General features: G+C 37.2%; 1 protein-coding gene across 4 annotated transcripts in view; it reads left to right on the top strand.

Annotated features, from left to right (window-relative positions):
* Nucleotides 1-24,001, top strand: part of ZRANB3 (zinc finger RANBP2-type containing 3) — a 320,697-nt gene that overhangs the window by 214,910 nt on the left and 81,786 nt on the right. For all 4 annotated transcript variants that reach the window (XM_040474925.1, XM_040474922.1, XM_040474923.1 and 1 more), the window contains 2 exons: nucleotides 12,635-12,806; nucleotides 14,636-14,752. In XM_040474925.1, the coding sequence (XP_040330859.1) occupies nucleotides 12,635-12,806; nucleotides 14,636-14,752 (289 nt within the window). The remainder of the gene's footprint in view (nucleotides 1-12,634; nucleotides 12,807-14,635; nucleotides 14,753-24,001) is intronic.

The following is a 24,001-nucleotide window of genomic DNA, read 5'->3' as shown; positions in this document are numbered from 1 at the left end:
GTTTATGTTCTGTTTACCTGGTCTGTTATTCTTTACCATTTCTGTAATCTCTCATAGTCATTATCTCTTTATACTCTGAATATTTCCAGTTTTTTCAGTCTGTATTCCTATAATAGATCTTCCCCACTGTACTTTCTTTTTCTGGTGTGTTTACATTAGATTGGTTCCCCTTTGTAACCTGTATATTCTTGTTAGTTGACACAGCCAGAACTACACATTGGATCATGCTTATTGTGTATCATTATTTAATATAAGAATGGAGTTTTCTAAATTTCTCCCATTTCTATCATTTGTCAAAGTTGTTTGTTGTTAAGTGCTCGTATATTGTAGTGGAAAAGCAAAATGCTATAACCATCTTTATAAAAACAGTTTGGCTATTTTTTAAATAAAGTTAAACATATAAAAACTACAAAATATTAAAGAAGGAATAAAAGAAAGATCCAAATAAGTGAAGTAGAATACCATGTTCATGGACTAGAAGAGCCACATTTTTGAAATGACCATTCTTCTCAAATTGTTGTATTGATTCAATGCAAATAATACAATTTCCAGAAGGATTTTTCTAGAAATTTGCATTTTAAGTGTAAAATCCATATGCAAAGGCAAAGGATAGCTAACACATCTTTGAAAAAGAAAGAAGTTGGGAAATTCACACTAGTTTTGTGTATAGTCATCAACAAAGTGGAGGCATGTAGGTCAGTGGAATAGGACAGAAAATCTAGAAGTAGAGCCTCACATATATGGCAAATTGATTTGAATAATTTCTTTGCATGTTTGATTCACATATGTTCATAATTCATTCTTTACATAATCCTTTGTAAAAGGTGTAATTTTCCCATTTTACAGATGGGAATAATAAGGATTAAAATATTAAGCAATGGGTCCAACATTATGTAACTAAAAGGTGCAGAACTCAGAATTCAAACGTTGGTCATCTGACTTCTATCCCAGGATCTTTTTACTATGTGATGCATCCTACCTCCAACCAGGACTGTGATTCCAGTTTTGGTGCCTCTACTTCATCTCCTTTTTCCTGCTGTTTTCATTTTCTCCTTTTTTTCCCCACTGTCACTCCTTTTTACAGCCTTAACCTTTCCCTTAGTTGACTGATAATTTGAACTCTTCTATACTATGTCTGTTGAGCCCTGTTTGCAAAGACAGAATATTTTTTCTAGATATTGAAAACCACCAACTGCCTCATGAGAGTCATCCACGTTGTCTCAAATTGTCCTTTGTGTGGTTACCTGGTTCCCAGTTTGCATTTATGGTCCGATTTATTGGAATTAAGCTGTCTTAAGAGTAAGCTCTAAGGAGAAGAGATTTTCTCTTCAATACCTCATAAGCTTTTTCTTGGGAGATATACAATGTTTTCTTTATGTAGCATCTTTTTGGAACTTGTGAAAAAAGAGATGGTGAACTGAAGGTTGCACATTAAATCTTACTTTCTGGTAGTCCTTAAATTCTACTGCGAGATTTTGTTAAATTTGTTTCTTTCCTCTAATTGTTTTCTTCTAGGCCTGTTAAAATTTTTTCTAGGATTGGTCATCCATGTTAGGATTTATATTGTGAGGTTAACCTTAACATCTACTTCAGGGCAGATGTCAGGGTCTGGTCAGGATGCATGGAGTCTCAAGGATCAGACTCCTCTCTAGGCCCTTAACCCTTTGTCATTAATTTTCTTTCCTGGTGCTTCTTAGCCTTGCCAGAAATTCCAGTTTTGTCCTCAGTGCTCAGGAATAGCCACATCAAAGAAATGTGTAGGGCAAGGTATGGGGAATGGGAGTTTCCATGCCCTCTCTAATCACTCCACTCTCCCCCAAATGTCCCATATGTTCACCAGTCAGGGATCTGTGTAGTCAACTGATTTTTTAGAAAGATGCAAAGCACTTCTATGTACAAAGGTGTCTTTTCACCAAATGTTCCTGGAACAATTAGATATCCTTATGCAAAAACAGACAGAGGGAGAGGGAGAGGGAGAGGGAGAGAGAGAGAGAGAGAGAGAGAGAGAGGAAAAGCAAAAACAGCAGCTCAATTCATATCTCTCACTGTGTGTAAAACTTAACTAAAAATGGATTGTAGAGGATTCTGGGAAAATGGCAGAGTAGGAATCATCAGGAATCTGTCTTCCCACCGAGACATTAATTGGCACTCACAGAATCTGTCCAATGTCATAATTTTGTAACTGAATTATATTGAAGACTTGCAACTTCCACAGGAAGTTGGACAGTAAATTGTGGCAAAAATTTTGGTGAAAATTTACTGGGCAGTAAATTTTGGTTAATTTCAGTCAGTTGCAACTGTTACAAAGTAACAGCTACCATCTTCTGCCTCCAGCCCCATGGCAGACAGCTTCATACATGCTCCTGGAGCAAGTTGTACATGACTTGTGGATAAGCAAAAAGAACCCTTTTCTCCACATATCAAAGACCTCTTCTCTGGGGGCACCTGGATGTCTCAGTCGGTTATGCATCCAACTCTTGATTTCGTCTCAGGTCATGATCTCACAGTTCACAGATTTAGGCCCTGCATCTGGTTCTGTGCTGACAGTATAGAGCCTGCTTGGGATTCTCTCTCTTCCTCTCTCTTGGCACCTCCCCCATTCTTGCTCTCTCAAAATAAACTTAAAAAAAAAATCTCTGATAACTGATTGGTAATTTTCATCATGGAGGTACAGATGAAGTGGGGGCATCCATTGTTGTTGCACCTATTCCCCATTGCATTCTCCTCCCCCGCCTTTTGACTGAAGCAACTTCTAGAGGATTTAAGGGGCTGATGCCATACCCCTAATATTTCATTTTTTTTTTCTCCATTTGGGAACCAGACATTTAGGACTACGACATCCAGACACAAGTGCATAAATTTTAAAGTGACTGTGCATGCCCAGGAAAAGACACAGGCTCAGAAGAGAACTGAGAAGACCTCAGGTTTATACCTCAGGCTTATCCTTAGCACAGAGACAGCTTACAAAAGTTAAAAAATAAATGAATAAATGATCAAAAAGAATAACAACAACAACAAAAACCAGTAAAACATGGAGGAGGGGGAGAGTCTGACTTATAAGGTTACCACATTATATTTGAGCGTGAGTTTAGTGATCTGTATTTATATAGTACTCAGTAATTTCCATGTATAGTTAAGTTATAGTCAACTCACTGTGGGAATGACTTCCAGGAACACTCCTAGGGCAGGAATGGCAGATGCATTGCTTTGTGAACTTGTCCTTGGTACCTGGTGCTGGAAGGATATGAATAGTGGAGGAGAAGCAAGGTTGAAACGTATGCAGCCAAAGGATTAATCTGTGAATAGTTGTTTGAATTCTTAGAGCTCGTATGTGGTAGAAACTTGATAAAAGATTTTTCAAATTGGATAATTTGGAAATAATTTTGCCCAACGTGCTGATAAGTTGCAAGCCTGAAAGAAACTTTGAAAAAGTAACAATTATAAAAAACAAAGTTTGCTCATCCATGCTTGGTTCAAATCTGAATCATCCTATTTCTTTGTAGAAAATAATACAAAGGGGTCATGTGAAGAGACAAAGTATAAGCAGTAGAAAATGTAGAAAAGGCATTATAGATGTGTATCCAGTGGTTAATTAATGAAAATGTATTATTTTCCTGGTTTTGGAGACATATGGAATTATTTACAAATTTTTTTAAATTGAGATAAAATTGGTATATAACATTATATAGTTTCAAGTGTACATTATAATTAGACATCTTTATGCAGGGATCACCACTAAAAGTCTAGTTACCATCCATCACCTTATAGTTGATCCCCTTCAACTATTTTCCCCACCCTGCCATGGCCCTTCCTTGAATGTCTTATTTCACTTAGCATAATACCTTGGAGATCAATCCATGTTGTTGCAAATGGCAAGATTTCATTATTTTTTTGTGGCTGAGTAGTATTCCAGTGTGTGTGTGTGTGTGTGTGTGTGTGTGTGTGTGTGCACGTCCATTCTTCCGTCAATGGACATATCCATTTCTTGACTGTTGTAAATAATGCTGCAGTGAACACAGAAATGTATATATATTTTCAAATCAGCATTTTTGGTTGGCATAAATACCCAGAAATAGAATAGCTGGATCGTATGGTGGTTCTTTTCTTAATCTTTTGAGGAATCTCCATAGTGTATCCCATAGCAGCTACACTCAGTGTACATTGCCACCAGCAGAGTACAAGGGTTCTCTTTTCCCCACATCTTCTTTAACATTTACTACTTCTTGTCTTTATGATAATAGCCATTCCAACAGGTATGAGATGCTATCTCATTGTGGTTTTGATTTGCATTTCCCCAATAATTAGTTATGTTGAACATCATTTCATATGCCTATTGGCCATTTGTATGTATTCTTTGGGAAAATGTCTACTTAGATCCTTTGCCCATTTTTTTTTAATCAGGTTGTTTTGTTGTTACTAAGTTGTATGAATTCTTTGGATATTAATTCCTTATCAGAGGTAGGATTGCAAAAATCTCCCTCAGTTGGTTGCTTGGTTCTTATGAGTAGTTGCTTAATAGTCCGTATTTGGTACAACCTACATTTTATTCAATCATTTGTCTGAAATAGTGGCCCTTCCTGTTTCACACTGTGGAAACTGAGAGTCAGGAAAGAAAGGGGCAAGACCTGAAGTTAAGAATGCTTCTTAGGTCTCAGAATCTCGTTTTGTACACCTTCGCCTCCAACACACAGACACACACACACATACACACACACATGAACTCAGACATAGCAAAAGAATCCCAAGTTCCACATTAAATATAATTTTTACATTATGTCAAATATGGGTTTTAGTCAAGCAGGACTTTGGAGTCTAACTGCCGAGTTTGAATCCTAGTACTACTGTTAACCACCTTTGAGACCTTGGACAAATTCATCAACCTTTCTATGCTTTTGTTTCCTTGTTCACAAGACAGGATGATACTGGTACTTTACCTATCACAGAGAGTTGTGAGGGTGTAATGAATTACTTCATAGAGAATACTTGATTATACTATTATCATTGGAATTGATATTATTGACATTTGGAGCTAGTAATTTGTTTTGGGGGGTCGTTTTGTTTTGTGTTTTACTTTATTTCTCCTGGTTTTTTTTTTTATTATTTTTTTTAAATTTTTTTTTCAACGTTTATTTGTTTTTGGGACAGAGAGAGACAGAGCATGAACAGGGGAGGGGCAGAGAGAGAGGGAGACACAGAATCGGAAACAGGCTCCAGGCTCTGAGCCATCAGCCCAGAGCCCGACGCGGGGCTCGAACTCACGGACCGCGAGATCGTGACCTGGCTGAAGTCGGACGCTTAACCGACTGCGCCACCCAGGTGCCCCTATTTCTCCTGTTTTTAAAAATCCTCATAGAACTTTGAAAATTCTTAGGCCCTGGGCACTTAAAAGGCCTCCAGCTCAAGATCCTAAGCAATATGACATCAGCACAGGTACTCTTAGCTAAGAAGATCCATAGACTTCAGGCGCCTAGGTGGCTCAGTCAGTTAAGTGTCCAACTTTTGGTTTGGCTCACATCATGATCTCAGGGTTTGCCAGTTTGAGCCCTGCGTTAGGCTCTGCACTGACAGTGTGGAGCCCACTTGAGATTTTCTCTCTCTCTCTGCCTTCACACCCCCCCTCAAAAAAATAAATAAACTTAAAAAAACAAGATTTATAGACTTGGTGGGCTTTATTAGGGGAATTTGGGGAATATGGAGGGCAGAGATTGGTATAAGCAACCTTCCCTCACCACTTCTTTTTAAAAAAATAAACAACTTTTTTTTAAGTTTATTCATTTATTTTGAGACATGCAAGCAGGGGAGAGGCAGAGAGAGAATCCGAGGAAGGCTCTGTGCTGTCAGATGTGGGGCTCAGTCTCACAAACCATGAGTTCAGGACCTGAGCCACAATCAAGAGTCAGGTGCTTAACTAATTAATAAGCAATTTTCTAAGAGCACATGTCACAGCAAAATTGAGTGGAAAGTACAGGGAGCTTCCATATACCCCCTGCACTTAGAAAAGTAAAACCTCCCTGACTCTGAAATTCTGCACCATAATGGCATGTTTGTTATAATCAATGAACCTACATTGACACATCACTATTACCTTATGTCCATAGTTTACATTTTGGTTCATTACCATTGTAGTATCATGTGGAATAGTTTTACTGCCTTAAAATTTTTCTGTGCTTTGCTTCTTCATCGCTCCTTTCTCTGTAACTTCTGGGAACCATCTTACTGTTTCCATACTTTTGCCTTTTTGAGACTATTTAATAGTTGGAATCACATAGTAGGTAACTTTTTAAGATCAGCTTCTTTGATTTATTAATATACATTTAAGGTGCCTCTATGTCTTTTCATGGCTTGATAGCTCATTCTTGTTTAGTGCCCAGTGGTATTCCACTGCTGGCATGTACCACTGCTTATCCATTCACCTGTTCAAGAATATCTTGGTTGCTTCCAAGTTGTGGCAGTTTGGCTGTAAGCATTCATGTGCAGATTTTTGTTTAGACATTAGTTCTCAAATCCTCTGGATAAATATCAAGAAGCATGATTTCTGTATCGTATGGTAAGACTGTCAAATACTCTTCCAAAGTGTCTTTACCATTTTGCATTCCCAGAGCAGTGACTGAGATTTCTTGTTGTTCCACATCCTTGTCAGCATTTGGTATTGTTAGTATTTGAGACTTTAGCCATTCTAATAAGTATATATGAGTTTCTTGTTGTTTACATTGCAATTTCCTAATGACTTACAATGTTGTACATCATTTCCTATGCTTTCTTGGAATCTGTGTGTCTTTGGTGAGATGCCTGTTTACATCCTTTGCCATTTTTTAATCAAGTTGTTCATTTTTCTTATTAAGAGTTCTTTTTATATTTTGGAAAACAGTCTTTCATAGATCTGTCTTTTGCAACTATTTCCCCCAATCTGACTATTGTTTCATTCTCTTGACGTTGTCCTTCATAGAGCAGAATGTTTTTATGTTAATGAAGTCCCACTCATCAATTATTTCTTGATTAGATTGTGCCTTTGGTATTGTATCTAAAATGTCATTGCCATACCATGGTCATTGCAAGTACCTTATAATATTAAAATAATCCTGATTCCTCCCTGTAGTCCCTTGTATCCTCACTGTCCTTCATTTCACTTATGAATAAGCATAGATAGATAGATTGCTGTCAATCATGTCACTTAATGTGTAAAGCATAGTTCAACAGATAAAAAGAATGTAATGGAATACATTTTTGCTATTATTATTTTGATCATACTGTTGTTAGAGAATTAAGAATAAGAAAAATAAAAGTTTTTATTTTATCTTCACTTATTCATTCCCTAACACTCTTCCCTTCTTTATATAGATCTGATTTTCTGACCTTTATCATTTTCCTTCACTCTGAAGAACTTCTTTTAGTATTTCTTGCAAAGCCAGTCTTCTAGCAACAAATTTTATTAATTTTTGTTTGGTAAAGTCTTCATTTCTCCTTGACTTTTCAAAAATAATTTCATAGAATACAGAATTCTAGGTTGGTGAATTTTTTCTTTCACCACTTGAAATATTTCTCTTCGCTCTCTTGTTGTGTTAAAGAGGTGAAGTTGTATGTAATTCTTACTTTTGCTCCTGTATAGGCACTATGTTTTTTCCTAAAATTTTGACTTTCTCTCAAGATTTTATCTTTCATTTTCTGAAGTTTGAATATGATGTGCGTAGTTACAGTGTTTGGGGTATTTATACTGCTAGATGTTCCTTGAACTTTCTGGTTCAGTGTTTTGGTGTCTTGACACTAAATAGAATAGTTCTGTCATTATTATTTCAAATATTTCTTCTCTTATATTCTCTCTTTCTTCTTCTTCTGGTATTCCCATTATTTGTATGTTACACTTTTTATAGTTTTTCCCATAGTTTTTGGATGCTCTATTATGTTGCTTTCAGTCTTTTTGAAATTTATTTTGAGAGAGAGAGCAGGGGAGGAGTAGAGAGAGAGGGATAGAGAGTATCAAGCAGGCACTGTACTGTCAGCATGGAGCCCGACACGGGGCTCAATCTCATGAACTGTGAGATTATGACCTGAGCTGAAATCAGGACTCAGTCACTTGACCAACTGAACCACCCCAGTGCTCCAAGTCTTGTTTCCCTAAGCTTTTCAGTTTGGGGATTTTCTATTATATCCTGAAGCTTAGAGAGTCTCTTCTCAGCCATGTCCAGTCTATTAATGGGACCATTAAAGGCATTCTTCATACTGCACATGAACAGGAGAGGGGCAGAGAGAGAGGGAGACACAGAATCTGAAGCAGGCTCCAGGCTCCGAGCTGTCAGCACAGAGCCCAATGCGGGGCTCAAACTCACGGACCGTGAGATCATGACCTGAGCTGAAGTCAAAAGCTCAACTGACTGAGCCACCCAGGTGGCCCTGCATTTCATTTTTATTCTTTCTTAGCATTTCCTTATCTCTGCATATATTATCCATTTATTCTTGCTTGTTTACCTTTCCCATTAATAGCCTTATCATATTTATCATATTTTTAAAAAAATTACAGCATTCCTGACATATATAACTCTGATTCTGATGCTTGCTCTGTCTCTTCAAACTGTTTTTTACCTTTCAGTATGCCTTATAATAGTTTTTTTTATTGAAAGGTGGACATGATTAACCAAGTGAAAAGAACTTTAGTAAGTGACTTCTGGTAATGTAGTGGTATAAGTTGTGGAGGGAGGGGAAGCTTTCTATAGTCCCTAGGTCTCAATCTTTTGTTGAACTCATATGCCTAGACTGTGAAATAAACCAGTGCTTCTCAGTCGCTTTTCCCCACTTAGGCAAGAAAGTATGGCTCCAGGGGAATGGAGGTGGCTATTTCTCTTCTAGAGCAGTCAGGCTCTGATAAAATCCTAACAGATTATTCTCTGGTAAAATACTGTTTCTTGAATACAGGCTTCATTGGCTGAGCACCCAATTTTGGCTTAGGTTATGGTCTCACAGTTCATGCGTTCGAGCCCCACATGTGGCTTTGTACTGTTAGGGCAGAGTCTGCTTGGTATTCTCTCCATCTCTCTCTGCCCCTCTCCACTCGCTTTCTCTCTCTCTCTCTCTCTCAAAAATAAACATTTAAAAAAATTTTTTTTAATGGCAAAGGGTTTGCATAGACGTTTCTCCAAAAAAGACCTGCAAATGGCCAAAAGCACATGAAAAAAAAAATTGCATCATTAATCGTCAGAAAATGCAAATCAAAACCTCAGTGAGCTACCATTTCATTCCCACTAGGATGGCTGGAATCAAAAAGTCAAATGACCATTTTGTTAGGGTTGCCTGGGTGTTTCAGTTGATTGAGGGTCCGACTTTGGCTCAGGTCATGATCTCATGGTTCATGAGTTCAAACCCTGTGTCAGGCTCTGTGCTGACAGCTCAGAGCCTGGAGCCTGCTTCAGATTCTGTGTCTCCTTCTCTGTCTGCTGCTCCCTCACTTGTGCTCTCTCTCTCTGTCTCTCTCTCTCTCTCTCTCTCAAATATAAACATTAAAAAAAAAGTCAGATTACGAGTATTGGTAAGGTTTTGGAAAAATTGGATCCCTTGAACACTGTTAGTGGTAATGTAATCTGATATAGCTGCTTTGGAAAACTATCTGGCACTTTCTCAAATGGTTAAATGTAGTACCATATGACTCAGCTTTTCAACACCTAGGTATATACCCAAGAATAATGAAAAATATATGTCCAAACAAATACTTGTACATGAATGCTTTCAGGAACATTATTTATAAAAGCCAAAAGTTGGAAACAACCGAAATGTCTGTCAAGAGATAAATGGGATGGTATATCCATATAATGGAATATTATTTAGCCCTAAAAAATGAATATATGCTACAGCATGGGTGAACCTTGAAAACATTACAAAATTAGTAAAGTGAGGGGTACAGTCACAAGAGACTATACACTATTAATTCTCTGTCTATGAAAGTTTAGGGAAATCCTTTGAGATAGAAAATGGATTAATGGTTGCTTAGGTTTTGGGGGCAGGACAGTGGTTAAGGGATTGATAGCTAAAGATTATGGGGTTCCTTCTTGAGACGTTGAAAACGTTCTAACATTTACTGTGGTGATGGTCATAACTGAGAGGACATGAGAAATCATTGAATTGTGTACTGTAAGTGGGTGAATTATATGGCATTATGAATTACATCTCAGTAAAGCTGCTTAAAGAAAAGAACAGGCTATTCTAAAAGTATATGTATTTACCATCAAATTTAGCAGGAAGAGACCAGACATTTATAGGTGACATATCTTTTAACCTCCCCTCCCCATCTCATTTCCCCTTTATACCCCAAACTTGAGGCAGGGTGTTCTGCAGCATGTGGCCTGCCAACACTCTAAAGAGGGCCACCTCTAGCAGTCTGACTCCAGCCTAAAGAGAAAGGGTGGTGGGAGAAAGGATTTCTCTAAACCACAGCTCATACCAGGCACAGGGCTTGCAATCAATCAGTGATAAAGCACCCCAGAGGCAACTGGCTATAAAAGCTTCTCTCCATAGTGCATCCTTTCCTGGAGGAGTGAGGAAACCTTTGCCTGTTATGATACAGTTCCATCTGAAATTAGATTGCTCTGACTTCTAAATAGACTTGCCCTTTCAGAGCACAAATATTGGTGCTCTGGATGAGGCAAGTGAGGCCCATGTGGTTGGCCTGTGTGAAGACATCTGTGTGCTGTCCCTGCCATTGTGGAACACTTGTGCCAGAAGACCTCCACCTAGCATGTTGTATACCTGCACACTGTATTGCATAGATGGAGAGTGTGCAGAATTCATTTTAATTGTAAACATTTCATTCTCAAAAAACAAAAGATTCAACCTGTTTTTCCTATCATTGGTAGTTCTGAACATTGGATATATATATATCTGAACATTGGATATAGATATATAGGTATATTTTGATATTTTAATTATTATTTTAATAATTAAATTATTAATTTAAATTATTTTTAAAAATTTAAAAATATTTTAATAATTAAATATATATATGTGTATATATATTTTTTTTTACCAGGAGGTCAAAATGTACCTAATTATATGATTGTGAATGGAAAAAATGGTGACATAATTGGGTATTGGCAAGCTATTCTTCCAATTTCATTAGTATGTAAATTTTTAATATAAATTTGGGGGACATAAGACATTAAAGGAAGTCAACTTCAATAATATAATTTATAGCAATTATAAATAAATCTAGTAAGGCTTTTTTTTTCTTCTTTTACAATGCCAGCACTTAGTTTTTCTTTTAAATAACAAGTGAATTTGAGGGGTTTCTGGGTTGCTTAGTTGATTAAGCCTCCAACTCTTGATTTTGATTCAGGTCATGATTTCACAGGTCATTAGATCAAGGGAGCCTGCTTAAGATTCTCCATCTCCCTCTCCCTCCGCCCTTCCCCTGCCTCAAAATAAAAATTAAAAAATAATAAACAAGAAGTGAATTTTTTATTGATCACAACCAAATAATATCTCTCATTTTATCATACAGTAGTTGCATCCATTCACTCTACTTTTCTAGTTGATTCTACATGCAAATGCATGTTTTTAATGTTGTCTATACTAATCTTGTATGTTTGTTATCAAAATACATTTAATTAAAAAAATAAAGTTAATGAGTTTCAAGTTTCTCAAATTGACACTATTGTCCTAAAATACCACCACAATGCCATTAAAATGAATAATCATTTAAATATTAATGTCAGTAATCATGATACAACCTAACAGGAGTTTTCCTGTTGTTAATTATTCTCTACCAGCTATCTTCAATAGTATGGGCCCTAGAAGATGATTGGGAATTTTGTGGGTAGTTTTTAGGTTGTCATGATAGGGGGATATTATTAGGCCAGCTCTCTTGATCCCTAGGTTCAGTAGATCCAGTAGATTCCAACTCTTTTCTTTACACCCTCAATGCTTGGTTCTTCTAACTTCTGATCTTCTCAAAGGTCTAGAGGATGTGTTCACTTTTGCAAGCACTTTAAGTTGTGGTTTCTTTGCTTTTGCCAAATTAGCTACCATTGGTCTGTCAGCATTGACTTACAAATATATGTTGAGATTTTTTTTTATCCTATGATTTTTTCTCTCCCCTCCTCTCTTCATAGTGGGTTTGTGTCTTTTTTTTTCTTTTTTAATTTCCTTTACTGTCTGTCCAGTGGTTTCAAAGGAAGAAGAGATCACCAAGTGATGAATCTGTTATGCTTAACAGCAGAGTGGGAGATACCTTCTCTTAGAGATTATGGCAGTGTTCTAGTTGGTTTGATTGTTATGTAGACTAGCTGGTACATAACTAGTATAACTGGCAAGTAGTGCCTACATGGGGCTAGATCTGTTTAGCACACTGCCATTTGTGAGCCCACCCAAAATCCCAGTGGTAGTTAAAGTTATCAGTTCATTCTAGTCTTGCATTAACTCAGCATAAGCAGTATGTTAGACAATTAACATTTTCTGTGGCTGAGAGTAATCTGTAATCTTACTCATTACTGTTTCTCAAGCTGAGCTTTTAGAAACTAATTTGCATTCAGAAATAACAGTAAAAACAGTGTCGTGGCTCCTTATCATTAAAAGGAAAAAAAAAAACCCTGGAAAAATTGTTTTCCTGATCTAACAGTCAGCTTTGCAACATAATTTTTCTGCATGTTAACAGATTTTTTGGTAAAAGGCCTCAGTGGGATTATAGAGGGGCATCAAATCTGAATGAACTTCATCATCTACTAAGTGACATAATGATTAGAAGATTGAAGACTGATGTTTTAACCCAGCTGCCCCCTAAAGTCAGGCAGCGGATTTCCTTTGATCTTCCATCAGCAGCTGCCAAGGTAAGAACATGTGTTTGATTGGAAGTCTTTTTTCTTTTTTAATTTTTTTTTAAAGTTTATTTATTTTGAGAGAGAGAGAGAGAGAGTGTGTATGTGTGTGTGTGTGAGCAGGGGAGGGGCAGAGAGAGAGAGGGAAAGAGAGAGAATCCCAAGCAGGTTCTGCACTGTCAGTGCAGAGCCTGATGCGAGTCTTGAACTCATGATCCATGAGATCATGACCTGAGCTGAAACCTAAGAGTCGGACACTTAACCAACTGACCAACTCAAGTGCCCCAATTGGAAGTCTTACTTTAAGTCATTTTAAATTATACTATGAAAGATTGTACATATTGATATTTCATAGAAGGAAAAGTCTGCTTTCTTAAAATAGGTTTAATTAATAGAACATATGAACTGACTTTGTATCATTTTAAGACAAGAACAGGAAGTAATTAACTTCGGTCATCAAATAATGTGAAAAGATTCAGTATCCTACTGATTGAAAAAAATTTCTGCTCACTATAGAAAAAAAGCACTTCAATTGCAACAAAAATTTAGTATTAAGAATTCTAAGGATCTGTAGGGTGTGAAGCCCAATAATTAGGAAGGGAGTTGTGTTTCTTGCTCTAGGATTTTTTTCAAGTTTGAGCTATCTTCTAGAGTAAATTGGAGGTAGGCTTCTTGAGATCTTAAAACTGTGATCATGATGGAAGATGTGAAGGTCCTTAGAAATCCTGACCTACATTTACTTTTAGGGAGTGCAATGCTTATATATTCTCTGAAATTGCTTTAAATCTGGACAAGACTTTGTCGACAATGACTATTCATTACGTTGTTTTATCTTGAAAGCTTAAGGTAGACATTTTGTAAACATTGAGCAATATGTTATTGGCAAAATAAAATGATCTGATTTTCTTTATCCATTATGTTAGCATTAGAAAGAAAAACAGGGGTACCTGCTTGACTCAGTCAGTTAGGCATCACACTCTTGATTTTAGCTGAGGTAATGATCTCACGGCTCATGGGATAGAGTCATGTATTGGGCTGTATGCTGTCAGCATGGAACCTGCTAGGGATTCTGTCTCTCTCCCTCTCTCTGCCCCTCCCCTCCTCACACGCATACACACTCTCTCTCTCAAAATAAATAAATAGACATTAAAAAAAAGAAAGGAAAATAAGAGTCAATATGTGACTCTGTTACATTTTTATTTTGCTAATATTCCTCAAGTCTTTATGCTTACTTAAATGAAATCCGATTTCTTTATCAAAATACCTGCTGCTGTATATATTTTCACTATTTTCCTTTCTTATGTATGCAGACTTTTATTTTTACTTTACAAAATGTTTTTCCATATGGGGAAGCTCCCATTGTTTGATTTATGGTATTAGCAAAGGGCTTGGCTTTTCACCCACAGCTTTTCATTGGTTTTTGCCATTGGTGTGAACATGTGACTGACCTGTCTCCATATTGATGTTTTAAAAAAGGGTTTTTTTTAACGTTTATTTATTTTTGAGAGACAGAGCATGAGCAGGGGAGGGGCAGAGAGAGGGAGACACAGAATCCGAAGCAGGCTCCAGGCTGTGAGCTGTCAACACAGAGCCCAACACGGTGGGCTCCAACCACAAACCATGAGATCATGATCTGAGCCGAAGTTGGACACTCAACCGACTGAGCCACCCAGGCGCCCCATATTGATGTTTTTAAATGAACACATTGGTATCTTTGAGAATTTCTTTTTATATCTTTCCAAAGAAAAAAGAAAAAGAGTAGGACATAATTCATTATTGCATTAGTTGCTTTTCTGTTCTTTATGTTGTATTTCTAAACATTATTATTTTCTCCCACACAGGAATTGAATACCAGTTTTGAGGAGTGGGAAAAATTAATGAGAGCTCCAAATTCAGGTGCCACCGAGACTGTCATGGGATTGATTACTCGCATGTTTAAACAAACTGCTATTGCCAAGGTACTCATTGCTGGGACATCATGTATTTGTCTTGATACAAATTATTTAATGTATTTTAATGCTTATATTTCAACAGCTTATTTGCATGCTACAGCATGTCTTTGCCATTTAATTTTTTAGCTCTCTTTTATGGAAAAATTCAGACATATTCAACATAAACAATGGTATAATAAACACCGTTATATTGGTCCATATACTGATCCTTTCCAATATATGGGTATGCTTTGATGAGGGAGTATAATACGCTTTACACTTTTTCATTTAAAGGGCATAAATATATTCATCTTTGTCATCAGATTTTTCTGTGGCTTTTGCTACATAACTGCTACAAATAATGTTTTTTTAATTTAAGTCAATCATTTTTAATTGGTATTATGTTTCTTGTTCCCTACAGAGATAGATGTGCTCATATTCTATTTGTCTAAAAGTGCAAATTAGAGGTGTTAGAGTTTTAAATCTCAGTATGAATATAAAGTAGATTCATCACACATTGTTGTTTTTACTAGCATTGTAGAACTTAGACATGCTAATGAGTGTCATTCCTTTCCAATTCTGAGATTTTTTTATAAGATAATTTTTTAAGTAAGGTATATTAAGCTATAATTTACATTCAGTGAAATTCATCCTTTTAAAATGTATAGCCTGATGAGACTTGTCCAATACATAGAGTCAATCACCAGCACCAACAAGATAAAGAATATTTCCATTACCACAAAAAGTTCTTTCATGCACCTTTGTAGTCCTTTGCCTCACACCCGCCCTCTGCACCTCAGCATTCACACATCTGCTTTCTATCACTGTAGGTTTGTGTTTTCCTGAATGTTACAAAAATAGAATCATATAGTATATAGTCTTGTGTCTGGCTTCTTTCACTTAGCATAAAGCTTCTGAATACTGATCCATGTTTTTGCCTATGTCATTTTGTTTTTTCCATTTTTATTTCTGAATAATATTCTAGTGTATGGATTTATTCCTTCACCAGCTAATGACCATTTGGTGTGTCTTATGAGTTTGGGCCATTGTGAGTAAAATTGCTGTGATCATTCATGTACAGATCTTTATATGGACAGATTTTCATTTCCCTTGAGTAAATAACCAGGAATAGAACTGTTGGGTCATATGGAAGACACAGGTTAAATTTTATAAAAAGCCTGATGAGTTTTACAATTAGTTTGTTAAGTATATACAATTTTGATTGGAATTATTTTGAATTATAAATTAATTTGGAAGAACTGACTTCTTAATACTATTGAATTTCCTGATCTATGGAAAGAGTGTCTTCTTTAATTTCTCCTAGCCTTGTTTTCTAGTCTCAGTGAATACATTTTGCTAGATTTATTCTAATGATTTCACGTCTTTTTAGGCGCTTGTAAATAGTATTTTTAAATTTAAATTTCTACTTTTTATTGCTAAATGCAGAATTATTGTCTCTTTTTATTTATTGAACTTTTGTCCTTTGATTTTGCTGAGCTCACTTATTAATGCTTATGGATTTTTGGTAAATTCTGTGGGATTTTCTGTATAGAACATCATTTTGTCTGCACGTAAAGACATGGGTGTAATCTTTTATTTATTTTTCTTGACTATCACATTGAAGGAATGCAAATACAGTTTTGAGTAGAAGCAATACGATTGAACAACTTTGCCTTGCTGTCATCCATAGGGGGAAAGCATTCAGCCTTTCACCATTAATTATGATGTTATCTTTAAGTTTTTCATAGATATGCTTTCTTAGGTTCAGAAAACTTTCTTCTTTTATTGAGTTTGTTGAGAGGAAAGATGAAACATGAAAATTTATTACCTGACAGAGCAAGGTTAGCATGAGGGTAGTTACCATAAAAGTGGATAAAAAGAAAATGGCTAAAATTTTAAGAAAATTATAAAGACTTGGCATGGGCTATCCTGACTATTCAGAATAAGGGGGTCTTGACACAGAAAGTCCACACTCACTCAGACGCTTTATTTCCATTGGCCTCTACCAGGTGCTGACTAGAAGATCATAGAGCACCCCCATTAGTGGACTACTAAGTCCAGTACCTACTTCCAGAACCTTATATTAAGCAAAATTGCTTCTGGGTGCTGGTTCGTAACAAAAGCTATTTACCCATGCAGGCTAGGCAGAAAACCCTGTCGAAATCAGGAACTTGCACTGTTATGAGACAGAGATCCATTATAGCTGGGGGAAAGGCAGAAACTCCAGGGAAGTCCCACGTGTAAGGCTCAGCTGGATCAAGGGGCCTGCCTTACATTGAGTTGGTACTAGGAGACTTAAGAGGTCCCCTGCCCCCTACCAGGAACTTAACACTGAGAAACCACGAAGATCAGTCTATCAAGGGAGAGAGACATGAGTCTTCAGTGCAGGCATGTAGGGACAACTGGAGTATGCAGCTGGAATACCTAAAAAAAACAAAACAAAAAACCTTGTCACATACTAGCACAAGGTAGAAGCATCCTATTGCTGGGGGAGTTCAAAGTTTGTTGTGTATTGAAGGCAAATGTAACAAAAGAAGAACCTAAATATAAGGGAACCTAAATAAAACTCATTACTGATGAGATTGTCTCACTCCTTCCCACACTATCATCCTGATCACCCCCCCTCAAAAAAACAAAAAAGCATGCCCATTTCTGGGTCTAAGTATCAATTATCTCAGACTGTTCTATTCTTCTACATATAATTTCTCACACATAATAGAAATTATGAAATAAACAAAAGTAATTTCTAAAAATAATAATCCATTCTCAAGAGATAAAGCAAATAATAAAGTCAAATTGATAAATGACTTAGACTGTAGAACTATTAGACAAGGTCTTATAGAAAGCTATGAATAATATGTTAAATGATCTAGTGGCAAAGGTAAACAGTATACATGAAAAGGTGGAGAATTTCAGAATAAATATGAATATTTTATTTATTTTTAGTTTTTTTGAGAAAGAGACAACATGCATGTGTGAGCAGAGGAGGCGAGAGAAAATCTTAAGCCATCTCCATGCTCAGCACGGAGCCCAATGTAGGACTCAATCTCATGACCATAAGATTGTGACCTGAGCCAAGATCAAGAGTTGGACCCTCAACCAACTGAGTCCCCAGGTGCCACAGCAATATGAACAATTTAACAACAGTAAAATGGAAGTGCTAGAAATAAAAAACAGAATTGAAGAAAAAGAAAAGTTTTTCAATCAGTTTATAAACCAATACAGGAGATAAAATATAATCATAAAAAAAATCTTAAATGTCCTGGATGTTTATCCTAGAGCAATGAAAACTTTGGTTTACACAGACCCCTTTATGAGTCCAAATGTCCTTCAAACAAATTGTAGTATATCCATACAATGGAATACTCAGTTAAAAGGAATTGAACTATTGGGGCACCTGGGTGACTCAGTCAGTTAAGTGTCCGACTCTTGATTTTGGCTCAGGTCATGATCACAAGGTTTGTGAGTTCGAGCCCTGCATCAGCCTCTGCACTGATGGTGTGGAGCCTGCTTGGGATTCTCTCTCTCTCCTTCTGTCTCTGCCCCTCCCCTGCTATCTCTCATTCTCTCTCAAAAATAAATAAACTTAAAAAAAAAAAAAAAGAAGGAATGAACTATTGATAAACACAACAAACTGGATGAATCCAGAGGTCTCATACTGATGGAAAGAAGCCAGTCTCAAAAGTTTACATATGTGACACCATTTTTTATAACATTTTCAAAACAATGGAATTATGATGGTAGAAAGTATTATTATACCAATGCCATTTTCCTGGTCCTATGGACTATGGTTATATAAGAAATTATCATTAGGGAAGCTAGATTAAGGTTACACAGAAACTATTATTTTTTTGCAACCTCTGGTGTGTCTAAAATTATTTCAAGATAAAACGTTTTAAAATGTACATATAATGGACACAATAATCTAATGACAAAAAAGAAATCTAAATTAATCCAAAAAAGGCAGAAAAGAAAGGAAAAAGAACAACTGGCTCAATCGGAACACAACTAATAAGATGTTGGGTTTTAATCTAGTTTTATCAATAATTACATAGAATGTAAATGACCTAAACCCACCAAGTTAAATGGTAGGAAGTGTCACATCGCATAAATCATGATATCTGCAAAAAAGTTATTTTTATGTATGAAGGCTATACGTTAAAAATAAATGGATAAAAAAAGTTATATCATGCAAACATAATCAGAGGAAAGCTGATGTGTAAATACTGTAATATCAGATAATAGAGACTTCAGAACAAAGATTATTTCCAGGATTAAAGAGGAAATTGATAGGTCACTAAAATGACAACATAGGTTGTTCCTGAATTTGTTACTCCTCACAAGAACGATAACTCACAAGTATTCAGGAAGAAGATACCCCTAAGAGAATCTTAGCACACAGGGGTAAGGCTGAAACATCCCTTCCCTCCCCCCCTCTCCCCCATACCCTAAAGACCAAGACAGACCACATTATAAGGGTAAGAGAAGTGGCTACATGTTGACTGCATAGCCGTACCCCTAAGTCAATGCAGCACCATTCAAGGATATTCCCCCTGAGCCTTTGGCTCCTCCAGCAGAAAAAGAAAATCCATGGCAAAAACCAGCACCAGCAGCACCACCCTACCCCCCACCCCAGTATTATGGGTTGCCCTGCCAGAGCCACTACTTTGATATTTATCCATGGGGATTGCAGGGAAGCTTGTGAGGCTCAATCAGTGGGAATTTGACAGTGACAGAGAAGCAGGGAGGAGCTTGCAATAACCAGCACCTAAACCTTGGCACACTGAGTTTGTACCTGCAACATCATTGTTATTATCCCAACGGGTGACTTTGCTCATGTGCAGAACGACATCAGTGACACACTCTGACCAATGAGCACAGCAGGGTGCATATCTGCTTAATTCATATCATATGAGGATTTTCACCCACCGTACAGGCCAGTTTGCCTATGCCCAGGCAGCGAGGTTAGTCACAGCCCCACCTGCTACAGAGAATGTCTCCTGGCTACATTTGACCAGAGGGGCTAGTGGAAACATCCAGAAGTTGTGCAGCATAGTAACACTCAAGCCAAGGGGCAAGTGGGCCAAGCTGATTGCCCCCAGAGCAAAGCCAGTTCCAGGAATGAGGATTCCTGTGCTAAGCACAGGCCTTAATTCATATCCAAGGCTGACAGTAGCTCCCAAACAGAGAGCCTACCCGGGAAATTGAGAGTAACCTAGAGCAGTCCCTCTTTCCAGCTGAGGCAAGGGTGAGACATAACTGTACCTACCCACTCTGATTCCTGGCCTCATCTGACCAGAGGGGCTAGTGAGAATACCTGAAAGCTATGTAGCCCAGAAGCACCTGAGCCAGTAGAAGGACAGGCAGAGTTGATAGTTTGCAGAGCAAAGCCAGACACCTGTTCAGCTAGGGAATTTGGGGTACAGGTCAGCTTGAGTTTAAGACAACAAAGAGCTTTACTAGCATCGTAGCTGCTTCTCCCACTGCACTCGGGCAGGGAAACAATTTATGGCCCCACTCATTAGTGAATACAGCCTCCAGTCTACCCGATCAGAAAACCTTACCAGAGCATATGGTATCTGCATAGCCCATCTAACAGCCCATGCATAGTGACTTTTGAACAGAGAATATGGCCTATGGCTTCCCTCATCTGCACAGCAAAACTGGTGGCTTCACCTGGCCAGTATATAGTCTTGCCTGATTTGGGTCCCCAAACCATGAACCTTACAGTCCCCGGGTCCTGTCTTGCTGCCCTGCCAGGGCAGGGAAACGAATTCGTTACTCCATCTATAGCCAAACATAGCACCCAGACCTGATCATCTAGTAAGCCTGACCAGAAAATCCAGGCAAATGTGGAGCCCATTCTCCAGCCTCACTTGGGTACAGAACCAAGCCAGCAGTCCTATCCAACCCTTCTCAGCCAGTAGCATATCTCCTTATCCTCAGCCTCAGAGCTCAAACAGTTGCCTTGCCACATTCATTTATAATAAAATCTCTCAGCAAACAAGGAATAGAAAAGGACTTTATCATCTGAATAAAAGGCATTTGTGAAAAACTTACAATTAACATCATACTTCATGCTCAAAGACAGAATGCTATTCCCTTAAAATCTAGAACATTACAAGAGAATCTGTTCTCACCACTTCTGTCCAACATTGTTTGTTTTAACATTGTTCTTATAACTGTGTAATAAGGCTAGAAAAACAAATAAAAGGTACACAGATTGAAAAGGAAGAAGTATACAGACAACATGATTGTCTGCATGGAAAATCCAAGAACACTTGAAGCCACTAGAACTGAGTGAATTCATCAAGGTTGCAGGATTCATGTTCAAATACAAAAATCATTTGTAGTTTTATATACTGGCAATAAAAAATTGCAAGTTCAAATTTAAAAAATACAATTTGCAATAACATCAATAAACATGACCTACTTTGAGATAAATTCAACAAAATATAACTGAAAACTACAAAACATGGTCTAGAGAATACAAAGAAAGCTTAAATAAATGGCAAGGTAGATCATGTTCATGAATTAGAGGATTCAATGTTGTTAAGATCCCGTTTCTCTGTAAATTAACTTATATTTTCACTGCAATGCTAATCAAAATCCCTATAGTCTTTTGTAGAAATTAACTAACAAGCTGCATGTAAAATTTATGAGGCAGCACAAAGGACTTAACTTTAGCCAAATTAATCCTGAACAAAGTTGAAAGACGCATACTGCATGATATAAATACTTAGAATAAAGTTACAGTAATTAAGACTTTGTGATAATTGGCATAAGGATAGCCATTTAGATTAGTGAACCAAAAAAGAGAGTCCAGAAATAGACCTTCATATAGATTGTCAATTGATGTTAGGGAATGAGATAAGATAACTCAATAGGGAAATGATAGTCTTTTCAAAGAATATTGTTGAGACAATTGAATATCCATAGGGGGAAAATGAACCTTGGACCATTATTTTGCACGATAGATAAAAAGTTACCTGAGGGGCGCTTGAATGGCTCATTCGGTTAAGCACGGGACTCCGATTTCAGCTCAGGTCATGATCTTGGGGTTTGTGAGATTGAGCTCTGCGTCGGGCTTTGCACTGACAACGAGAGCCTGCTTGGGATTCTTCCTCTACCTGTTTTGTTAGGAAAATGAAAATGTAAAATACAGATGGGAAGAAAATATTTGCAATGCATTTCCCCTGCTCCATTTTGCCATGTTAAAATTTTTGGTTTGATCAGTGTTCATTGTTTACAATATAATGACTTTGTTAAACATTTCACAGTTGAGCTATAATTACATTTCTTTTGTTTGACAACTGTTGTTTTTCCAAGATTTAATAGCTGTTTTTTTCTTGTTTGCTTGCTTGCTTAGCTTTCTAAGTACTTGATACTGAGTACAGAATGCTTGCTTCTGTAGAAAGAGTATATGTGAGAACCTTTTAGATAATTTCAAATCTGTGGTGAAAAATCCTAGTTGGATGTCAGACAAGTATCAGCAATCAGTAGAAAATTGGCACCTGATTCCTAGGATCCTTGAAAGGAGCGAAAGGCGAGGAAAAGTCAGTTTTCCCCAGACTGGAAATGTTCCCAAAGATTAATGGCAGCAGAAGACCAGTCCTTGCTACCCTAATTCCCGGTGTTTAGTCCTTTTTCATTCCTTACTGTTAGAACCTTTGTCCTCAACCACCTATGTAAACTGGAACCCTGTATTTCTATTTCTGGACAGCAGCCAGAAATAATTCATGGCATTGCTGAGTTGGAATTCTTAATACATTTTCCCCAGCATTAGTGATATCCAACAGTCAGGGTCTGTAGTAACTGTAAATAATACGGTTTGTCTACATTATAGATGAAATAGACTTTGGAGGAAGTAGCTAGTTTTAGACTACTTGTAATAATGTTTCTATGAAAAAAATGTGTTTCAGAGTGCTACCAAACCAATTTATAAATGGACTTTTGGAATACCACAGATTATAAATTGGCTACTATGTTATATGCATACTAGTGTTGAGACTTCCTTTTTTTGGTTATGTGTTTTCATGACTTATTCAACAAATATTTATTGAGTGCTTGCTATCTAGCAAGGATCATGCTTGGTGATAGGAAGGAAGGAATGTTGAACAAGATACATTGTCTATCTTTGAAGGAACTTGCAGTCTGTTGGAGAAGACAGTAGAATAAATGTTCAACTACAGCCCAGTATATTTAATGTTTAAATTAAAAACAAGATATGTTGGGAGCACTTTGGATAAGACATGTATCCCAGTCTTGAGAGTTCGGAAAAGATATCCCAAGGAATCAAGTGTGATTTAGCCAACTAGAGTAGAGGGGAAGTGAAATGGGAATCGGTTGGGGTTGATAGAGTGTATGTCAAGACAGATGAATAGTTTGTGCAAACTCACAAAGATTGGCCAGAAAAGGCATATTTAGGGAATCAAAAGTAGGTCATCATAGCCAAAACATGAAGTGTCAGGGAGGAATTCTGAGACTAGTTGAAGATCAGAGAGAGCAGTAACCCTATCATAAAGATCATAGTTTATAGTTTGTCCTAAGGGTTCTGAGCAATGAGGTAGAGAGTAAAATAGAGTAAAATGATTGGATTTGTGCCTTGGGAAAAGAACTATAGCTATGTGGAGAATGCACTGGAAGGAACAAGCCTGTAAGCAGGGAATTCAGTTGGGATGCCACACTGGTAGTCCAGGCTAACAGCAGTGACACTAAACAAAGGAAATGAAGGTAAAATAATGTTACTGGTAAAAAGTCAATTAGTGAATGATCCCAGATCATGACAGTTACTTTTCTTCTTCTATATCATTACTTTTATTGCTTTGTAATATTTGCTGAGAATACAATGGGTTAAAATGAACAAATTCTTTAGATTTAGGGTCAGCATAGTACTTTCCTAGGAAAAAAGGACAGATGTAAGTGGTATGGTTTGGCCAACTCTCAATGTTTTTCTGGTATATTGCAACACCTCATTTTACCAAAAACCTTTTAAGAGAAATGCCAGTACCTTTTCTATAAAAATGATTAAACCAACCCATAATTTAAAATTTCTTGTCACTTTGGGGATGAGAGCATTCCTTAGTGCCTTAAAAACTTTTTTTTTTCAACATTTTTTATTTATTTTTGGGACAGAGAGAGACAGAGCATGAACAGGGGAGGGGCAGAGAGAGAGGGAGACACAGAATCGGAAACAGGCTCCAGGCTCCGAGCCATCAGCCCAGAGCCTGACGCGGGGCTCGAACTCACGGACTGCGAGATCGTGACCTGGCTGAA

Source organism: Herpailurus yagouaroundi, unplaced genomic scaffold, assembly GCF_014898765.1.
Source record: "Herpailurus yagouaroundi ecotype Mexico unplaced genomic scaffold, PumYag 140, whole genome shotgun sequence".
Lineage (NCBI taxonomy): Eukaryota > Metazoa > Chordata > Mammalia > Carnivora > Felidae > Herpailurus > Herpailurus yagouaroundi.
Note: the sequence above shows the minus strand (reverse complement) of the source record. Positions and strands in the feature narration are given on the sequence as shown.